The 20533-nt window shown below is 42.4% G+C and overlaps 1 protein-coding gene across 4 annotated transcripts in view; it reads left to right on the top strand.

The window, feature by feature from the left end:
- Positions 1-20533, top strand: part of ACTN2 (actinin alpha 2) — a 71751-nt gene that overhangs the window by 31429 nt on the left and 19789 nt on the right. The window contains exons 4-11 of one of the 4 annotated variants that reach the window (XM_037510374.2): positions 425-511; positions 3917-4004; positions 5968-6046; positions 8658-8739; positions 12788-12873; positions 14290-14382; positions 16079-16309; positions 19697-19844. In XM_037510374.2, the coding sequence (XP_037366271.1) occupies positions 425-511; positions 3917-4004; positions 5968-6046; positions 8658-8739; positions 12788-12873; positions 14290-14382; positions 16079-16309; positions 19697-19844 (894 nt within the window). Of the gene's footprint in view, positions 1-424; positions 512-3916; positions 4005-5967; positions 6047-7597; positions 7722-8253; positions 8277-8657; positions 8740-11426; positions 11513-12787; positions 12874-14289; positions 14383-16078; positions 16310-19696; positions 19845-20533 lie in introns of those variants that run through there. The other 3 variants (XM_037510375.1, XM_037510372.2, XM_037510373.2) reach the window with 3 other exon arrangements.

The following is a 20533-nucleotide window of genomic DNA, read 5'->3' as shown; positions in this document are numbered from 1 at the left end:
GAGCTGAGACTACCTGCCTTTTGTAATACACAATTGAGTTCCTTGAACCTGCCAACTGGATGCATTGAAAGAAGGATCATGGTGAAGATGAGTCTGTGTTCTCGATATTTGGTTATCTAGAATATGAGCTCATCTACTCATTAAACTTTGGAAATTCTTGCATTGTTTCCAGTGGTTATATATTTGCAAGATTTGTGCTTGTATATATTACTAACTTAAACTGGAAACATTTGGCTACGAGTACCATATTTATAACAAGACGCACTGCAACACATAGACAAACATAAACTCGTCTTCCCATATAATTTTTTTCTTAATATCTCTGAGGTCAAAAATTGTAAAAAGCTTACAACTTGTAGGATAAAATGATGTACTGATTATGTTATCTTTACACTAATTTGTTGTTGTCTTTTCTCATCTAAAGAAATTGTTGATGGTAACGTGAAAATGACGCTGGGTATGATCTGGACTATCATCCTTCGCTTTGCCATTCAGGACATTTCAGTTGAAGGTAAAAGAAGTGGTTAAAAATCTGGTTTATTAAGACACTTAGAATAATCTGTAAATTGAGCTTATAAAGGAAAACTTGGATAGAGTTTTGTAAAATTGAACAGTCACTTACTTGATTGAATAGATGAAAGCTATATAAGTTGGGTTTTCACAAGTTTTACATTTGTATGGAAAAAGACCCCAGCAATGCTGCTTCATTCATGGGGGTGGAATCATGCTGGAAAAGATGAACACATGTTCAGAACAGAAGTCATTTTTTAAAATAAGAATTTTTTGAGTTTCTTTATTGCTTATTATACTAGTAGGTTCACAACTGAAACCCTTTTTTTGGTGTAAAAAATTTGACTACTGAATATGAGTACATTTGTTTCTCTCTTCCCTTCCTCTCTTCCTCTCTTTCTTCCTTGCTTCTTCCTCCCTCCTTTCCTGTCTTTTTGTTTCCCCCTACTCTCCTCTTCCTTTCCTCTCTCTCTCTCCCCCCTCCCGCCCCCATGAAATCTCTATTGTTATATCTTTTGGCTAACAACTGTTCTGTGATTGTAATAGCATCCTAATCCTTGGCACTGCCACTGAAGACAAAAATCTTTACTCTTTTACTCCCACTGCATTTCTAAATATTTTGATGTATTCAATTCTTTTGAAAAGTGTCAGTTTGACATTCTTAAAATTAGAACTTTGCCTATTTACACCTCATCACATCACAAAATGCATAACTGCAGAGTGTATTTAAGGGCCATCTGAATTGTCCAACCAATTAGCCTCCCCTAACTTTTAACCTAACAGATAACCAGACATGAATGAGCGGTGGAGGTGTTGCTTATAATTCTGCCTGAGACAGTGTACCCTTGGACTCTGGTCTTCTTAAGTATTTTTAATTAGTGATCAACCAATTCTAAAAATCAACAGTTTTCCTACTGTTGTAGCAGATGACATGCAGCCTACAGTATTTGCCCTTAAAGAGTTTCATTCCCATCTAGATTATTGCCTTCAAGCGGTGAAGCCCCACTTATGTCACTGGAAATCAAAGTAAGATAGAATGAAATTAAAACCTCAATAATCCAGGCTCAGGTATGACAGCCAGCTTTAATCAGTCATTAGTCTGAAATTGAGAGGCTTCATACAGTGGACTTTTATTAAAGGATATTTCTGTCATGCTAATGAAAATTACAAGATGCTTCTAAAAAGTTCCTGCATCCAAGTTATGCAGTGATGCTGTCACATGCTGTCTGGGACTTTAGTCTCAACAGACTCTATTACTCTCTAAAATGCCTCACTTTTAAGGCTGGCAGTTTGATATTGGCTGTTGGCTGGGATCTCAGCTGGGGGTCTGTCACATAGATAGACTACATTTGACTTCTCCATGTAGTTTGTCCTTCACAGTATGGTCGCCTAAGTTAGTCAAAAAATCTGGCATGACCATTCAGGGTCCATGCTCAAATAAACTGAGAAAGAAGGTAGAAGCTGCATGACCTTTTATGATTTAGTCTGGGCTATCACACAGCATCCCTTCTGCTGTACTGTTTGTTGAGCATTTATAAGCCTCGCCAGATTCAAGAGAAGGGTATTAGACCCCATCTCTTCATGGGACAAGTGTTAGAGAATTCATGTCCTTTTTAAAAAATAGCCATAGGCATTTATTATTACCTTTATTCACAGATGAGGAAACTGGTACTGAAAGAGATTAAATAACTTCCTAGTATCATAAACAGTAAATGGCAAAACCCAGAATTGAAGCCAGGACCTTTGGTACTAATTCAATATTCTTGCTACTACACTATTGTTGTCCAAGCAGTCAGGCTTAAGTAGTCACAAGGAAAGACTCTTTGGAAAAAATGGAACTTTGAGTGAGCCCTTAACAGATAGGCCTAACTGATTAGCTCAGAGGAAAAAAAAGCAAGTTGCTTTAGGGGGAGAAGACAGTAGAAATATGATTACAGCGATCATTTATCCATGAAGCATCTAATAGATGTTATTACTTTTCTTGTAAATACATTTTTTCCACTGTATTTATTTGTTCAAAGCAAAAGTAGGAGTCCTTTTTTTCTCTATTTCCCACATTGTGCTATCACCAAGACTTGTTGATTTCAACCTCATAGTGGTTCTGAATATGTCCTTGAATCTCCATCTATTCCCTAGTTGTAGAGTCTGTAATATTTTCATCTAAACCAGGCTTTGGCAAAAGTGGCTCCTAGCTGAATGTGGCCTACCACTACCTATTTTTCTATGTCTGACAAACTAAGCATAGTTTTACATGTTCAGATGGATGCAGGAGAAGGGGAAATGGATATTTGGAGAGGAAGGGTCTTATTCTCCAGTTCAGACCTGAAGCTGGTTCAGCCAGGCCAATGGGGAGCCCTTACACCTGAATTACTCTCAGAGATACCCTATGTGTGGCAGGAATGATCCATCTATAGTGCCCCTCCCTTATTCAGTCTTTGGCTGGAGCCTCCCTACAGAAGCAGGACTCGGAAAGATAGGGTGGGTTCCAAGTGGGGGCCAGCCAGCCTGCCCTCTGCTCCCGGCAGCAGGTTGTCTGAGCAGCACAAGTTTTCATGGCAACCATAGGAAGTGGAGTGTTTTTATGAGACCAGTGCTCTAACCCCTGAGCTATGATCCCCAGTGGTTGAGTTTTTTTAAACTTAGAGGAAACTCAAATGGCCAAATTTGAAATTTACCAATAAGAGCCTTTAAGGATTATAAAATCACTGGGTAAGGAAATATATTTGAGATATAGTGACCTCTATGAATTCCATTTACCTGAGAACATGAATTACAAATGAGATGAATGACAGGTTAGTAAAGTCATAAACTATATACATTTTTCAACTTTTCATTAAAAGAGGGTAAATTCCCTATAGCCCTGAAGTCTGACTTTAATTTTAATTTTAATTTTAAATGAATATTTAAAGATTTGTTTATTTATGCATTAAGAGCAGGCCTGAGGTAAGGGGGTGAGAGGATTCACCAGAGACAGTAGGGAGCAGAACAGGTAGATCTACTGAAATACACAGCGGGTGAGCAGTGGGGAGCAGCGGGCGAGACAGGAGAGGTCTGCCGTGCCATGTGGGTTAGCTCCCTGGCAGGGAATTGAACTCATGCTGCAGTGGCCACAGATAGCTTCATAGTGCTGAGACTTAACCCCTTGCACCCCCAGGGAGACCCTGAAGTCCGATTTTATATTTATGTCATAACTGGCACTTGTTCCTGCAGTGTCCTTTGTAAGGTCCTTAAGTGTCCTCAGAAGCCAGGCACTGGAGCAGGCTTCTAGCTCTGGCAGAGAATCGGAGAAGAAGCCATGTCTTTGCTGGCCATCCCCCAGGAGGTCTGTTTAGAAAGTGACTAGCAGGCCGGCAAATTCAGTGGTGAGTATTTTCCTGTGGACACATATTTTTGGCTGTCATTACAGAAACCTCTGCCAAAGAAGGCCTGCTGCTTTGGTGTCAAAGGAAGACCGCTCCTTACAGAAATGTGAACATTCAGAACTTCCACACTAGGTGAGTGAGCAGTGCTCTGGGTCCATATGTCCTCATTGCAATCCAAGGATGGCAGGGTAAGCAGTGTTAATTTACACTAGAATTTTCCTTGCCTCTCTTGAGGGGTGTCTTTTGGTATGGAGCAGAACCAAGGCTATATGATATTTTGATGATATTATCAGGAAAGCATTTATTTAAGAGTGGTGGTATCAGGGGTGGTCCTACTGTGTGTTCCATCTAGTTTGTAGACCATTTGATATGTAGGTTGTCTTTAGGGAAAATGTTTGATCAAGGTTTAAGATGCTGATAAGACAGGACTATATTATTTTTTTAAAGATTTATTTATTTATGCACGCAAGAACTGGGGTACAGGCCAGAGGTGTAGGGGGTGAGAGGATTCACCAGAGGCAGAGTGGGGAACAGAACAGGCGGACCGACTGAAACACAAGGTCGCCTGCACCATGTGGGCAGCTCTCTGGCCGGCCGGGGGATTGAATAAGTGCTACAGTGGCTGTAGACAGCCTCATAGGTTGCGTTTCAACCCCTTGCACCACAAGGGAGGCCCCAGGATTATATTTTTTAAGCACACAGCACCAGAAAGGGTCTTCAGAATCTGGGAGAGTAAGCATGCCCATGGCCTTCACCTTGTACTGGTAGCAGCCTCTCAATGAGGAGGAAAGTCACAGGGTCTCCATATCGCCAGGAACTACCTACACCTTGATCCCTGTACTCCCCCAGTCAGAAGGATACTTTGTCAGCTTTGTATTTTTGACAAAACTTGTAATCTAAGAGCATGATTTTGTCACTTTCCTCTGTCCTTTCTCTTATGCAGATCTTTTGTCATTATTATGTGTGATTAGAGAAACTGTTTATATTTCCACCCTCTGGATGATGGGTTTCCCAGGAATACAAATGGATCCCCAGCCACTTGGGGGTAATTAAAAGTGAAGGAGAAGAATGAGTCACAACAAAAAGTTGGGGAGGTATTCTAGGTGGGCAACTATTCTTGGAGTGTCTCTCCCAAGCGTCAGGCAGCGGGCCAGGCCTTGAGTGTAGGAAGGTAAGAAAGAAGCCCTGTGCCCACAGTATACCGCCTGGGAGATAAGAGGAGCCAGGAAAGGCTAGAACCTTCTGCCACTGTAACTGTCAGACATCTCACTGGCTTCTCTCACCTTGCTTTTATTCCTCTGGTCCAAGCACTTCAAGAGTGTAGCCCATGGGGTTTCCTTCTCCCCTGACCTTTGAGGGGCTGAACTCCTGCTCCATGCCTTTAGTGAGCCTGCTGCTTACCACTGCCAAACTCATAGCCTGAGGTTGTCTGAGGCACGCTCAGTTAGTGCTGGTGTCTCTAGGGAAACAGGCTGGAAACCAAATCCTCCCCCTAAGTCTTCAGGTACCTACATGTCTTTGCCTTAAAAAATAAAAATAATAAGAATTCAGAAGCTTATGAAGAAAGGAGTACCTGACAACTCATGGAGACCTGTTAAGTGTACTAAGAATTAGAGGAAGGTGTTTTTTTGCCATTTCAGGGCAGACATCCTTGTGTGTGTTTGTTAGGCCATTCTGGGGTCACATCTATGATGGAGACTTGGAGAAGAGAGGGGTGGAGAAATCTGGGACTGGGAGGCACTGACAGAGATGAGCAGTGACCACCACAGAAGAGAGGCATCATCCTTGCTGTTACCGCCGATTCTCCCAGCACAGAATCAGACTGGCATGGGAGAGGGGGAGGGCCTAAAGCTGTGAAATGGAGAGCAGATGAGCATAGGGATGACGGTTCTTGACAAACCCCAGGAAGAAGATGAATGTCTGAAGGGGAAACCAGGTCAGTGGGTGGGCTAGGGAGGAAGGTACATGGGGCCTTTGGTGCTTTGAGCCAGACAGAAGGATTACCCCAATGCCAGACCAGTGTCTGACGATGAGCAGAACCTTGCTGCTGCTTTCTCTCCATTAACACCTGTTCCTGTTCTCGACTGTCATGCAGCTGGAAAGATGGCCTTGGACTCTGTGCGCTCATCCACAGACACCGGCCCGACCTCATTGACTACTCAAAGCTTAACAAGGTCATTCTGGGCACCTGGCATGCAGCGTCCTGCTCTGCCCCTCAGCATGTTGTCCTGAAAACGAGCACATCAGCACTGAACTCATACAAACACTGTGGCTGCCACCAGCATAGTCCCCCAGCTAGCCTTGCTCATAATGAAAACTGAAGGGTAGCCAGGAAAATATTTATCTGTTCTCATGAGGGCAGTACAAGACCCAAAGCATGGTGCCCTTTTTGCTCCAATTATGTTTAATTGATTTTGCTGATTTGTTGATTTCAGTACAAAGACTTTATGTCTGTTTCCTTACATTCCTAGATTATAAATATGAGATGTGAAGCATGTATTTTTTTGAGGAAGAAAGAGTCACATATTCCAAGCCTTCTTAGTTCTTTTTAAGTTTTCTGTAGTTCTCTGGAGACATATTTCCTCAGAATTGATTCACTTCTTTGTCACACAAGAACACTATAATTATATGATATAATATTAGTGATGCTCTTAGATGGTTTCAGGATTTATTTTTTTCTTTTTTGACTTTGCTCTTTTCAGAAAATTCAACTTAGGAAACTTATTTTCTCTTCAAGCTTAAGCTTAAGTGTGCTTAAGTTTCAAATATTCTTCAAATTATCTCTTTTAAAGTAGTTTTAAAATGTAATCTGTGATGGCAGAAAGAAATGTGTGCCCTTTCTAAATCGTGTGGTGGGCCTTATGCTCTGCCCTTGAAATAATAGTTAAGACTGTCAGCATCACCCATAAACATTCCTACAGTGGTGGTTCCAGCACATTTGCCCTGGCTGCTGGCGTGCTTGGCTGTTCACGTTGTGTGTCTGTGTTTTGGTGTGGAATCCAGTCCTGCTGCATGTTGCCCTCACCTGTGTGTTCCAGAAGAGTGTCCTGGCTTTTGTCACCTTTTTAGATTATCACCTCCTCACCACCCAGCTCCTGGCCTGTCTCCATTGGAGTAGCACATGAATTATCTTGTATTATGAAGGCTTGTACTACAGTATTGGAATGGAAAGTTGACTAAGAGAATGGAAAAACCTGAGTTTCTTGGCTTTACAAATCATCCATTAGTCTTACTACATGCTAATAGCTGGCTTTTGGACAATGTTTCAGACAGATAGTGTGTATGTTTTTCTGTTTATCTCATTTGCAAATGAGAGCTCTTTATACCAGATAGACCTAGTTTCATTAGCAATTCATAATGGTCAGTTTTTATTGCAAAAAGCTGAGACCTATGGTAATTGGCCATCTAAGATGGGTGAAAAAATGATAATAATTAACAATAGAGCTATGACTTAATATTTTTCTAGATTAGACACTTATAAATACATATATTATATATGTATATATTAACATATGCATAATATATCACCAGTATATTGAACATACCCACATCTTCATTCAATCTTCATAATGCACAGTGAAATATAATATGATGCACCCAGTAGTGGTATTATTATTACCTCATTTTTACAATTGAAAATAGTGAGGGATTCAGTGATCTGCTCAAGGTCACATGGCCAATAGCTGAGCCAAGAAAATAAGTATTGCCACATTTTATCTTTTAAGTTACAGTTCAGTGAGATAGTTTACACAAAGGCTCAGGATTCTTACTGCTGAAATTTTTCTTGTAAAGAACAAAGCGAAAGAAATTTTACCCAGCTATTTGGTTTCATGTGCATAAAATATGCAGGTAAGACTCATTTTATGATTAACTGCTTTTAGTGAAATGATTATATGCTTTGCAAAAACAACGTTTAGTTGAACACACATTGTACCTGAAATAATTGTATATACTGTGAGGCCTGGTACTTATTTTGGTTTCTTTGTTGAGCACTGTGAATGTGTTTTTGAAGCCTGCACTTTTTTAAATGTTTCAACCATATTAACATGATTGTGCTTTTTGAAGAGCACTGCAGTTTCTAAAATATGTAAATGATGTTTATGTTAAAATTTAGTAAGGTTATCTCCAGACCAACACTACTCCTTATTTTGATTTTCCTCTCTTATGTATCCCCTATCCCACTTCAGATATTTCTTTACAGTTTTCATCTATAATTTCATGTTTGGGCAATTTCTTCTAGTCTTTCTGCTCTTTGCAGCCATCTTGTAAATATCTTTAGGGACCGAAGTTTTACCCAGTGGCTTCTTTCTTCTAGCGTTTTACCACTTGGATTTCTTAAATGTAAAAAAGAAAGCTATTGGAACAAATATTTTTTCCATGATCACCTTCCAGATCTGGAAAAATGTATGTTTCCTCATTTGTTTTATAATCATTTATATTTTGTTATTAATAGAGTTAAAAATAAGGTCTGAGGTAAAAGGGTTTTTTTTTTTCCCTTGAATATCTCACAACTTTCCTCCTATCCACCAAGCGTTTGTTCTCTTATACCTTTTGTTCATATTTTATGCATTGTAGTATGCATGGGTTGCGTGGTTTTTATGTCACTTTTGATGTTTCTCTATGTTTAAAGTGCTTGAGAAATGATAAGAAGGGAAATTATTTATACTATTCTGGTTGTGTGTGGAGGAAAAGTCTCCTCCCAAAAGTGAGGTATGTAAGAAAATTATTTGTAAGTCCTGATCAAGAAAGTATTTTTAAAAACTGGTTATGTTGTTTCTCATGCAGGATGACCCAGTAGGAAATATTAACCTGGCCATGGAAATTGCAGAGAAGCACCTGGATATTCCCAAAATGTTGGATGCTGAAGGTGAGAAGAAAATTGTGCTTACTGTTTACAGAAAACCTCTGGATTCCTTGTTATGGCCACATACGGGCATTTGTAGATGTAGAAAGCCTTGTTCCAGCTGAGGTACTTAGGATTCCTAGGAAGTTTCTGTCACGGATCACATGAGTCTTGGAGCATTTCACATGTAGTTTGTTCATAAATTAATTATTAGACTCCTGCTCCAAAACATATCAGCAAAGCTAGAGTAGAAGAATTTGGTAAAAGACTCAGCTCTGGCAGAGAAACAGAATGTTTTTTTATTTTATTTTATTTTTTAATAATACAGTGCATTTTCCTTCCCACATAGAGCCAGGTTTAGCAAATAAATCTAGTGACATGCTTAAGACTCTACAAGGAAAAAGTCCTTCCTTCCAAGTAGAAGTTACAGACTCAGAAGATAGAATATGGAACTGTCAACCTTTAGCGTACCTCTCAAACTTTCGTTTTTAATTAATCTGAGTTAAATTTAGTGTAATCAGATTTGAAAGAAGTTCTAAATATTTCAGTTTAGCATTACCCAGTCTGGGGCCTAATTTCAAATACCTTTTGTATGTTTCCTACGTGATGAATGCGTGTGAGTTGTGTCTATGAGGTGCCATTTAAAGCACAGCTCTGTGGAGACCATTCACTCATTTCACTTGTTCATGGTTCACTTACCAACTCAATAGACATTTTTTGTGCACCTACTATGAGTAAGGCACTACTCATAGTAGGGTGTTAGGGGTTGCAGGATATGGAGAGACAGATAAGGTTGGGTCCTGCCCTCAAGGAACTTATATTGCTGTGTTTGTTATTAATATCATTTTTTTCTAATGGTCCATTGCTTCCACTAATTAGCCTTATTGAGAAAAGCAAAGAATTTGATTATAGTCAGCAGGCAATCTTCTGTTCCTCCTTCTTTGGTGACTGCATTATGGTTGCCATGTCCCCCTGACCCCCAGAGACTCAAGAAGACCCCTTCCTTGCTTCTCCCAGCTTTTCAAAGATCCAGGCATCTAGAAGTTCCATAGCAACATCACTCCAGTCTCTGACTCAGCCTTTAGATAGCCTGCTTCTGTCTCTCGTCTTATAAGGACACTAGTCCTACTGAGCTATGGACTCTCCGTGCTCCAGCTTGACCTCATCTTAACTTTATTATATCTATAAAACTATTTGCAGGTAAGGGCACATTCACTGATGGAGATAGTATGGGTTAGGACTTCAGCATATTTTGGGGGAAGGGTCACAGTTCACCCCAATCTTCAGTTAATATTCTAATTTTATTCATTTATTAATTTAGCTATTTTATCAAATACTTGTATTATTAACTTTAGAATACACGTTTCAGAATTCTACCTATGGTTCCTCCAAAACTCTTTAGAGGGAGAAAGTCAATAAGATAATGAAGTAAGAACTCAGAAAAGTTCTCTCTTCTGTTCATCTCTCCTTTCTAAGCTAAGTGTGTATTCGTGCACTCTGTCCTTTGACCTTTCCATAGAGAAAGTAACTACTTAGAGTTTACCCACTTGAATTAGTAGCTAGGATACTAAAGAGAGGTCAAAATAGGCAAAATTGAGTAAATTCATCTTCCATTTCATTAATCTCTCCCTAGTATACTAAACTTGAGGGAGAGAGCAAGGTCATCATCATTATTTCTCTGGTATGCTGACATTCTTAGTTCTTATGTTTTTCCTTAGCTTCTGAGTCCTAGTCTAGGCCTGTAACCATTCTGTTTATCTTTTATGGCCGATGGGATGCGTTAGTGCTTGTTCATTTCCGCCCCCATTTTGTGACCCTCCCTAGTCTCTCATTATTTTTCTTCATTTTCCCTTTTTAAAGGTTCAGAAAAATGTGTACACACTATATCATTATATTTGTAGATTAATTTCTCAGTGAATCTTCCATGGAAGAGTTATGAACTTGACTGATGTGTGTGTGGGAGGGGGCATTGCCATGCGGATTCCCCCCCATGATCACACTTAGGGTTTTTGCCATTCACACTGGGGCTTACCATCACCACAGCATTGTATTAACATGTCTTATTTGTCACTCTTCAATTGTAATGTCATCTGCTGGTCTCCACCTCTCCATTGCTGATTTCATCTGCTGCCATTGACCCTACTGTTATTTGTGTTGGCTTCTGAACCCTAAATGGGGATTTTTGAGCAGCTAATGGGGCCACTCATTATATGTAAATATAGTAAAAAAAAAATCTGTTGAAACTCTTCCTCACATTCACTATCTTTCATGCTTTTAAAGGTTATCTAAGTTGTTTATCTGATTTTCCTCCAAAATCCTGATGAGCACCAGGCTTAGATTTGTGGGTTCTTATGTTCTGTGCGGACTTGCAAAGGGGGTCTTTGTTGACCTCAGGCCCTCCTTGTATGCAGTGACAGAAGGGCTCTGGGCCTTGTATGCAGTCTGTAGAATTCTGGTCCAGAATGTGACTTCCTTGCTAGGTCAGGGCTCTTTAAAATTTCGTCATTTCTACTGACAGCTGTCAAAAGTGCACAGAAAGAAATGATTTTGCAGCTATGGCTTCTTTGATTTGAACCAAGATTTTAACAACGTAAGTGTATGTTGGTGAGGGGCATAGATTCATTACATTGTCTTCTCTGAGACACTTACCATTAGCAGAAGCCTGCTGGTATTAGAACATCCAAATAGTTAACCTTCTTTTCTCCACACAGATTTAGTACACACTGCCAGACCCGATGAGAGAGCCATAATGACTTATGTTTCCTGTTACTATCATGCTTTTGCTGGTGCACAGAAGGTGAGATGTAAAACATAAGTCACTGCTCACCCTTCACCTTCTGTGTCTAACTTTTTTTCCCCCGATTGTTTTTCTCTTTTTTCCCTTACCATTCTCTTCTGAACAAGGAGACCATCTGGTTCTGCAGTCATTTGTCTTTTTTAGTCTAGTTTTCTTTGAAACTTACTTTTTCTGTCCATGCAGTATTCTGCCATTCATGTTTGTTTTCCAGAAGATTCCATGCTGTTACACAACCCCACACTTTCTACGAATAGCCTCTGAAAACCCACTGGCTACATTTCACGTTAGGGAATCACAGGTATCTTTTTCAATTCACCCTGTCCAGTGACTGAAATGAGTTTAGTTAGAAAGCAGTTCAAGGATGACTGGTCATATGGTTTTGTTTTTATTTCCTTCCTATTGATTATTTTGGCAGCTAATATGAATGGTAGCAATAGTCTTAATAAATACAAGCTGTGCATACCCTTCTCTTTAGATGTTTTGTCACTCTTGGTGATTTCTATATATGTCATGGTAAGTATGTGTAGATGGGCATTAAAAGATATGCTCTCCAGTAAATTTTTTTTTTGCATGGAAAAACTGGGGTGTAGGTCAGAGGTGTGGGGTGGGTGAGAGGATTTACCAGAGACACAGTGGGGTGCAGAACAGGCAGATTAACTGAAATACACTGCTAAGGGAAGCAGCGGGGTGAAACAGGAGAGGTCTGCTATGCCAATGTGTGTTAGCGCCCTGGCTGAGGATCGAACTCAGGCTTTCAGGCCATAGCAGTGATAGTACTGAGACTTAACCCCTAGGCCACCAGGGAGGTCCATCTCCAGTAAATTTCAGCCTCACACACCCAGGGGCATCTATAGCACAGGAACTAGCATTGCAAGGATGGGGTAGGGAGGTGGCAGAAGAGATGGGCAGAGAGCTCCACTAGCATTCCCAGAAGTTTGCAAAGTGACCTGTTCACAAGAAAGGTGGCAGATGACTCCCTACAGCAAAAGACCTGGGGCCTCAAGAGTCTTTAGGACATGCTAATAGCTTTGATACAGGCCCATGGGTTCTATTTTTAATGACTTGACTGCCCTTTTCAAAACTCATCAAGGGGAAGGAGGGGAAAAAGTCCTGTCAGTACCGTCCAGCTTTCCTGAGGGTCAGAGCTGTGGGCCCAAGAAACACACAGAATATCAGTCAGTATAAACCAATTTGTTCTTCCCTTCGTTCACCCTGGTTTCTGCTCTTCATCTGTGCGTGTGTTTGTTTTCTGTGTTATTTTTTCCCTCCCTTCAGACATTGTGAACACCCCCAAACCCGATGAGAGAGCTATCATGACTTACGTTTCCTGCTTCTACCATGCTTTTGCGGGAGCAGAGCAGGTACTCCACACGTGTGCATCTGGGCTGCTCTTTGCATCGGTTTTCATTGTGTGTGCGTGTGTGTGTGCGTGTGTGTGTGTGTACCTGGGTGTGTCTGTGCGCTTCACATCCTACCTGGGAACCTAAGTGTCTTGTAGCAGCCTACCTACTATGGCAATTTCCAAAATGTGATTTTTTTTTTAACAGTTTAACTATAGACAGTTCCTGAAGTGTTTTTCTGTCTCTTTCTTCTAAGATACTGCTTTTATTTCATTAGTCAACTGTGGGAAACATTTGTGCTTTAGAAAAAAGAGAAACAAGCGCCATGAAAGTGAGCCACAGTTATTGAGCTTTAGGTTAAGAGGACACTGGACACAGGTATTTGCCTTTCTAGTGCCCTTGTTCTCCTCTGCCTAGAGATTGCCTTCGCTGCTCAGGAATTTATGCAAGGATGTTTCACATCATTCAGACCAATCTCAATTAACTGAAATAGCAAATGGACAACAGTGTTAAAACCTCAAAAAGATTCACATTCCTTAGCACAATCTGAGAGACACTGCGAGTGACTATCCTTCGGTTTTCTCCACTCCCACCTGTTTATTTTTGGCCTCTTGCAATTTTTTATTTGGAGGATCCTCACAGATTGGGATGGCCAGATTAAGTGTGATCCTCTTAAGACCATCACCTGCAATAGTGATAACTGGGTTTTAGAGGTGAGGCTTTGGGACAGGCTGGAGGCCTGGGAGCACAGATGGGCAAGTTGCTCTTTTTGATTCATCATATGCTCATGACTCCAGGCCCTTTGCCACACCTAGGCCAAGTTTCCCTCCACAGAATGGTGATAGAGAATTATTTATGACCTCACTGGCTCTTCATGTAGGTTAAACAAAGTCCTAAGGCCAATTCAGCTCAGTAGGAGGCTCCCATCTCGTGAGTTCTACGGATTCATTTCAGGAGAAAGGGGCTTCAGTGGTTCCAAGTGCAGTGACAGGTATTCAGGACCCTATTTTCACCTTGATTTCAATGACCAATGTTATTCAGAGAGTTCTCGCCTCTAGGTATGAGATAGCAGAGGGCTTAGATGGATTCTCAGGGACTGAAGTTTTTTGTTTCCCTGACCCGTATATATTTTCATTACTAACTTGCTTGTTTTTTTTTTTTTATAAGGCTTGTGTTTTAGACTAATGGTATCTCCCCATTATTCCCTACAGTATATTCAGCCTGCCGTGTAAGTCTGTGTGAAAACTGTAAAAAAGGTGTGAAATGATTCATAGTAATAAACAGCAATATCCTCAATCTTATTCCACCCTAATCTAGAATCTGCACCATTTACAGCACTCCATCTCCCTCATTACCTCTCATGCCCTGCCACCCTCAGTTTTGTGTCTGCTCATCCCTGTCGACAGAGCTGTCCTGTTTACCTATTGTGTTTTACAGGCTGAGACAGCGGCTAACAGGATATGTAAGGTTCTTGCTGTGAATCAAGAGAATGAGAGGCTGATGGAAGAATATGAGAGGCTAGCAAGTGAGGTAAAGGAAATGGGTTCCCTGCAGTCCTGTCCATACCCACCCAGAGGGTGAGGCACAGAGGGTGAACACGGGCCGTCAATGTTTTTTTCTTCTTTGCATTTTTCATCTCAGACAGAATAAAAGTAGGAACGTATACTTGATCTCAGCGCTTGTTCACTTTGCAGTAATAAGATTACTAGAGCAAAGTATTCCCGATGGCCTTTTTTAACCATACCAAAGTACAGAGCTGGTCTGCATGTGTTAGGGAGCAGACTATGATGCCACTCTCAGCTGTGCAGCACCCCCAGGGTCAGACTCTCCTAGACAACATTGCATTACTTGTTTTTTTACTGCTTTGTTGGTTACTGATGTCACATAGGGTGTTCTCCGTGTTCAGAAGCCTTGCTCCATACAGTGACCCAGCAGCAAAGAAACTTGCCCAGCCTATTGTGAGACATGGCTCAGTCTTGGGTGTGTCTATAACTTTTGAGAGGGAAATATGGGGAAGACAGAACTGTTCCCCTCACCCTCATTCAAGATACTTGAGGATGAGTTTTTATGAATCTGTTCTACAACTCTTCAGCCAAATTTTTGGTTATAATTGTATAGTATATAGTATAAAGAGAAACTTTATCACTTGCACTACATGATTTTCCCCAGACAAATTAGGGGCTGAGTTAGGTTCACAACCATATCCTCTCTCGATTGAACAGTCACAGTGACACATATCAGAGACCAAATCATTTGTGCTGTTATCTAAATTAACTGATACTTGGTCTATAATGGGAAAAGTATCAGGCTGCTTAGACTAAATCTTCCCAAGTAGTGGATGAATCCTATCAAATGATACTGAGTTTATATTTTTATGCTGCTGCTTTGGGAAAATTTTGGGGTCACCTTTGAGACCAAAGATCAATTTCAGGGTTGATCAAGACCAAAAGATACACAATTCTCAGTAATTATATGCTTCCTCTTCTCACTTGATCCTTCATTTATTCTCTTCAAACCCTTAGAGTGTAGGTATATCACCACTTTAATTCTCATCTGCCCAAGTGATCATAAGTATAAATTATTAGTGGCTTTTCAGCCGGTCATTTCTAAGGCCTTGGTAGTAATTTAAGAGAAGGGGGTGTACTTCATTCTGAGGAATTCACTACCACTTTTACTGTATCATGAATTTTCCTTGAAAAGCTGATATTAAAATTTACTTTGGCTTTAAGTCAATATTTTAAATGATTTACAATACATAGTCTAGTAAATAAAGTCACTAGATTTGAACCTTTTAAAAATTAAATACATTTTAAGGTAAGCTCAGTTTTTTGCGGATTTTATTCTACCATGTCAGGATTTGTTGTTTTTTTGTTTTTTTTTTCTTTCATTTCCAGGCTCCATCCAGCATTTGTCTGCTAATGTCTGGTCCCCGAGTTTCCTGTAAATGTCACATTTTTGTATAAAGTGACTCGTGTTTACTATAAGTTTTTGACCTCTCTGTGGTATCATTGGGGAGATCATGAGTGTCCATGGCTGGACTCTGGTTTTCCTTCATGCCACAGTTCGTAGTGGTGGGTTTCCTCTCCTTTTTGTCTGGGGTGTACAGTCCTATTTCTGTCATTTTAGGGACATTAAGTTAATCCACTCCAAATGATTAGGTGCCTCTGTTTTTTAACTAGAGGCAGTTCAGTGGTGTTTTCAGCAGTATTTTTGTGTTTGGGAGCAGCTTTTGGAATGGATTCGTCGCACCACACCCTGGCTGGAGAACCGGACTCCCGAGAAGACCATGAAGGCCATGCAGAAAAAGCTGGAGGACTTCCGGGATTACCGCCGGAAGCACAAGCCCCCTAAGGTGCAGGAGAAGTGCCAGCTGGAGATCAACTTCAACACCTTGCAGACCAAGCTGAGGATCAGCAACCGGCCTGCCTTCATGCCCTCCGAGGGCAAGCTGGTGTCGGTGAGTAGCCTAGAGTCAGAAGCCCTCCTGGTCCTCAGGGAAGCCCTCTTCTTTCCACAACCCCCCTTTTCTGATGGTTGCCTGAAAAGGAGGAATTGTCTTCTCTGATCTCAGTTAAGGAATATATTGATAATTCTGTCCCTGTAAACACTTCAGTCTTGTTCTATTTTTCCCTACTGTCAAGCAGTTTTTGCCTTCTCCCTGCTGTTGGGTGGTGCCTGACGGTGAGCAGATCTTTAGTAGACTGGAATGAATGATTCTTGTCTTCTCCTCCCCTCCTTCACTACCTGCCTCATCTTCCCTCCCCAGACCCATCAGCATCTAGACTGTGTGCCTCTCTTCCCTGCTGTTACACCTTCTCCAGGCCTTACTGCCACCTTTATTTCCCTCTCTTTGCTCCATCAGTTTCCCTCTCTCTATTGAGTTGCTCACAACAGCACACTGAAGCACTCCAGATCTGCTCAACACATATCATAACCTTCTATGACTTCACAACATATTAGAGCAATGTTTTCCCACTCCTCTTTTATTTATTTTATTATTTTTTTTTAAAGATTTATTTATTTATACAAGCACTGGGTACAGTCAGAAGTGCGGGAGGGTGACAGAATTCACCAGAGCCAGAGCAGGGAACAGAACAGGTAGAAATACACTGCTGAGGGGAGCAGCGGGCGCGGCAGGTGAGGTCTGCCTGCCATGTGGGACCCTCCCCGGGATCGAACCGGTGCTGCAGAGGCAACGGGCAGCTTCGCAGCCCAGCGCTTAACCACTGCACCACCAGGGGAGGCCCCCCACTCCTCTTTTAAACAGAACATCTAGAAAGAATTCTTTCTGGAACTGATTGATCCTCAGTTCCTCTCTGCTCCTTTTCTTCTTTCGTTCTTCAACCTACAGTATTCTGCCTTCTGTCCCTCCCTCCACTGAGACCTTTCTTGTCAGAATCAGTGGAATCAGTATTGACAATCCACTTGTGGCTTTTATATTCATATTCTCTGTAATTTTTTTTAAAGATTTATTTATTTTTATACAAGAACCAGGGTACAGGCTAGATGCACAGGAGGGTGAGAGGATTCACCAGACAAAGTAGGAAACAGAACAGGCAGACTGACAAATACACTGCTGAGGGGAGCAGCGGGTGAGACAGGAGAGGTCTGCTTCGCCATGTGGGATTCTCACTGGCCAGCCAGGATTGAACCCGTGCAGCAGAAGCCGCGCACAGCTTCACAGCGCAGCACTCAACCGCCTACGCCACCAGGGAGGCCCCATATTCTCTGTAATTTTGAATCTGTTAACACTTGCCTCCTTTTTCAAATGACTTCCACTCTTGAACTTACTGTTTTCTTCCTACCCCACCATCAAGTCTTTTCAGTCACTAGCAAAACCTGCTGCTCCTCCTGAGCCAGGTTTGATGCTCCTGGCCTGTAAACCTTCTATTCTATCTTTACAGCCTCCAGGTGATCTCATCCAGGCCTGTGGCTTTAGTTGCCACATAGAGTGCCCATGTCTCTCAAATTCTACCACTTCAGCTCTGAGTTCTCCCAAGTTCCAGGCTCACCTGGCTGCTTGGATGTCTTCAAAGCATTTCAAACCTAACATAGCCAAGAGTCCTGAGGCCATGTTGTTCGTATTAGTATCTGGCATCACATTCCCCATTTGTCCCTAAGTGTCATCCTCTATTCTCCTCTCTGGTACTTTCTTTCTTTCTTTTTTTTTTTTAAGATTTATTTATTTTTGCATACAAGAACTGGGGTACAGGCCAGAGGTGTGGGGGGTGAGAGGAGTCACCAGAGACAGAGTGGGGAACAGAACAGGCAGATCGACTGAAATACACTGCTGAGGGGAGCAGCAGGTGAGTTAGGAGAGGTCTGCTACTCCATGTGGGTAGCTCCCTGGCTGGGGGTTGAACTTCTGCAGCAGCTGCAGACAGCTTCATAGGTTACATCTTAACCCCTTGTGCCACCAGGGAGGCCCTCTGGCACTTTCTTGCCTCCAGTTCCTCAGCCAGTATCACTGACTCTATTTCTAAATTATGTCTAAATCTCTGCCCTTCTCTCCACCTCCACTGCCCTGCCTGGCCTTATGCCAAGTGGCCATGGTCTTTTCCTAGACCTGACAACTTTTCTGGCTCTTCTTTTTCTTTTGTCCCTAAAATATATTCTCTACACAGCAGGCTCTTGTCATCTTTTTAAAATGCAAATCAGAGTGTGTCTCCCTATTTCTCACCCCGCCTCCCCTCCTTGCAAAATAGTCATTATCCTGGCCCATAGAATCCATATGACCTGACCCCAGCCCTCACCACCTCACTGCCTGAGTCGCTTGTCTGCCCCTCCCTGGCTCTGTGGCTGCATAGACCTGCTGTACTGTTTTCCACACAGGGAGCACTTCCCTCCTCTGCCTTTGGGCTGATTCCCTTGACCTGGAGTGCCCATTCCCCACTTCTTTACATAATTGGTTTTCTATGATTGAGGTCCTGACTCAGATGCCACCACCCTAGAGTGGTTTTCTCTAAGTAACCTGCAGAAGGGACCAGTGACACTGCCTTCCCCACCAGCGGCTCTCAGCATCACTTGACCCTGTTTGGTTTTTCCATCATAGCATATTGTTCATTACTTATTCATTGTCTTTCTTTCTTGATAATTATGGAAGTTACATGGAGACAAGGTACCTCATAGGTATTGTTTGCTCTCTTAAAGTCTCTGCCTCGTGCCTGGTGCATGTGTGATGCCCAGGATATAGTTGTTGACTGCTGACAGGCCGGATGATGGAGGCCAAGTTCTTGAGTAAGAGTCATTTTGAATTGAGTCACTCTGAGGCCTCATCTTCATCTGGCTAGAAAATTAAGGCCTTTTCAGCCTCTGTCCACATCGAGAGAAGTATCAGGCACTTGTTAGCTGATGTGAACAAACTATAATTTTTTTTTATTTAAAGATTTAATTTATACAAGAACCGAGGTACAGGCCAGATGCGCGGGAGGGTGAGAGGATTCACCAGAGGCAGAGCAGGGAACAGAACAGGCAGACTGATGAAATACACTGCTGAGGGGAGCAACGGGCGAGCCAGGAGAGGTCTGCTACACCATGTGGGATTCTCGCTAGCCGGCCGGGCTCGAACCCGCACTACAGAGGCTGCGGATAGCTTCACAGTGCAGCGCTCAACCGCCTGCACCATCAGGGAGGCCCTATAATTATTTTTTTTAAAGGCCCTGGTGATAATTAAGACATTTAGAAGCCAAACAGTTGGCAAGATACTGGGGAGGAGCGTATGAAGGTAGGCAAGGAAACAAAAAAAGCAAAACAGTGTCAAACACGCAGTGAAGGGGATTTGTGGAGGGAACCCAGGAGGCCCAAGTGTAAGGAACGTGCCTCCGCTTGTCCTCTTACATCCCAGGACATCGCAGGTGCCTGGCAGAGGCTGGAGCAGGCAGAGAAAGGTTACGAAGAATGGTTACTCAATGAGATACGGAGGCTGGAACGCTTGGAACACCTGGCGGAGAAGTTTAAACAGAAGGCTTCCACGCATGAAACGTGGGCTTACGGTAAGTCAACCAGATTCCCTATGGGTTTTGAAGAATCAGACTTGCTCTGTGGACAGACCCACAATGTGCAATTACTGTCATGTCCCTAACATCTGTGACCCTTTGGGCCAGTGCCCTCGCCCCTCCTTGCTCTGCTGCCTTAGTACTAAATTTCTTTAAGAGGTGAATATGGGGCCTCCCTGGTGGCATAAGGGGTTAAGATGCAACCTATGAAGCTGTCCGCAGCCACTGCAGCATGAGTTCCATCCCTGGCCAGGGAGCTACCAACATGGCACAGCAGACGTATCCTGTCTCGCCTGCTGCTCTCCTCAGCAGTGCTTTCGGTCTGTCTGCCTGTTCTGCTCCCCACTCTGTCTCTGGTGAATCCTCTCACCCCCTCTCATCTCTGGCCTGTACCCCAGTTCTTATATGCATAAATAAATAAATCTTTTTTTTAAAGATTTATTTTATTTATATAATAGCTGGGGTACAGGCCAGAGGCGTGGGAGGGTGAAAGGATTCACCAGAGACAGAGTGGGGAGCACAACAGGCAGACGGGACTGAAAGTACTGCTGAGGGGAGCAGCGGGAGAGACAGGAAAGGTGTGCCACGCCATGTGGGCATCTCCCTGGCCGACCGGGAATCGAACCTGTGCTGCAGAGGCTGCAGACAGCTTCACAGTGCTGCACTCAACCTGCTGTGCCACTGGG

This window comes from Talpa occidentalis, unplaced genomic scaffold (assembly GCF_014898055.3).
Source record: "Talpa occidentalis isolate TD23 unplaced genomic scaffold, MPIMG_talOcc4v2.1 talOcc4.14, whole genome shotgun sequence".
Lineage (NCBI taxonomy): Eukaryota > Metazoa > Chordata > Mammalia > Eulipotyphla > Talpidae > Talpa > Talpa occidentalis.
The sequence above is the reverse complement of the archived record's forward strand: the minus strand, read 5'-3'. Positions and strand labels throughout refer to the sequence as shown.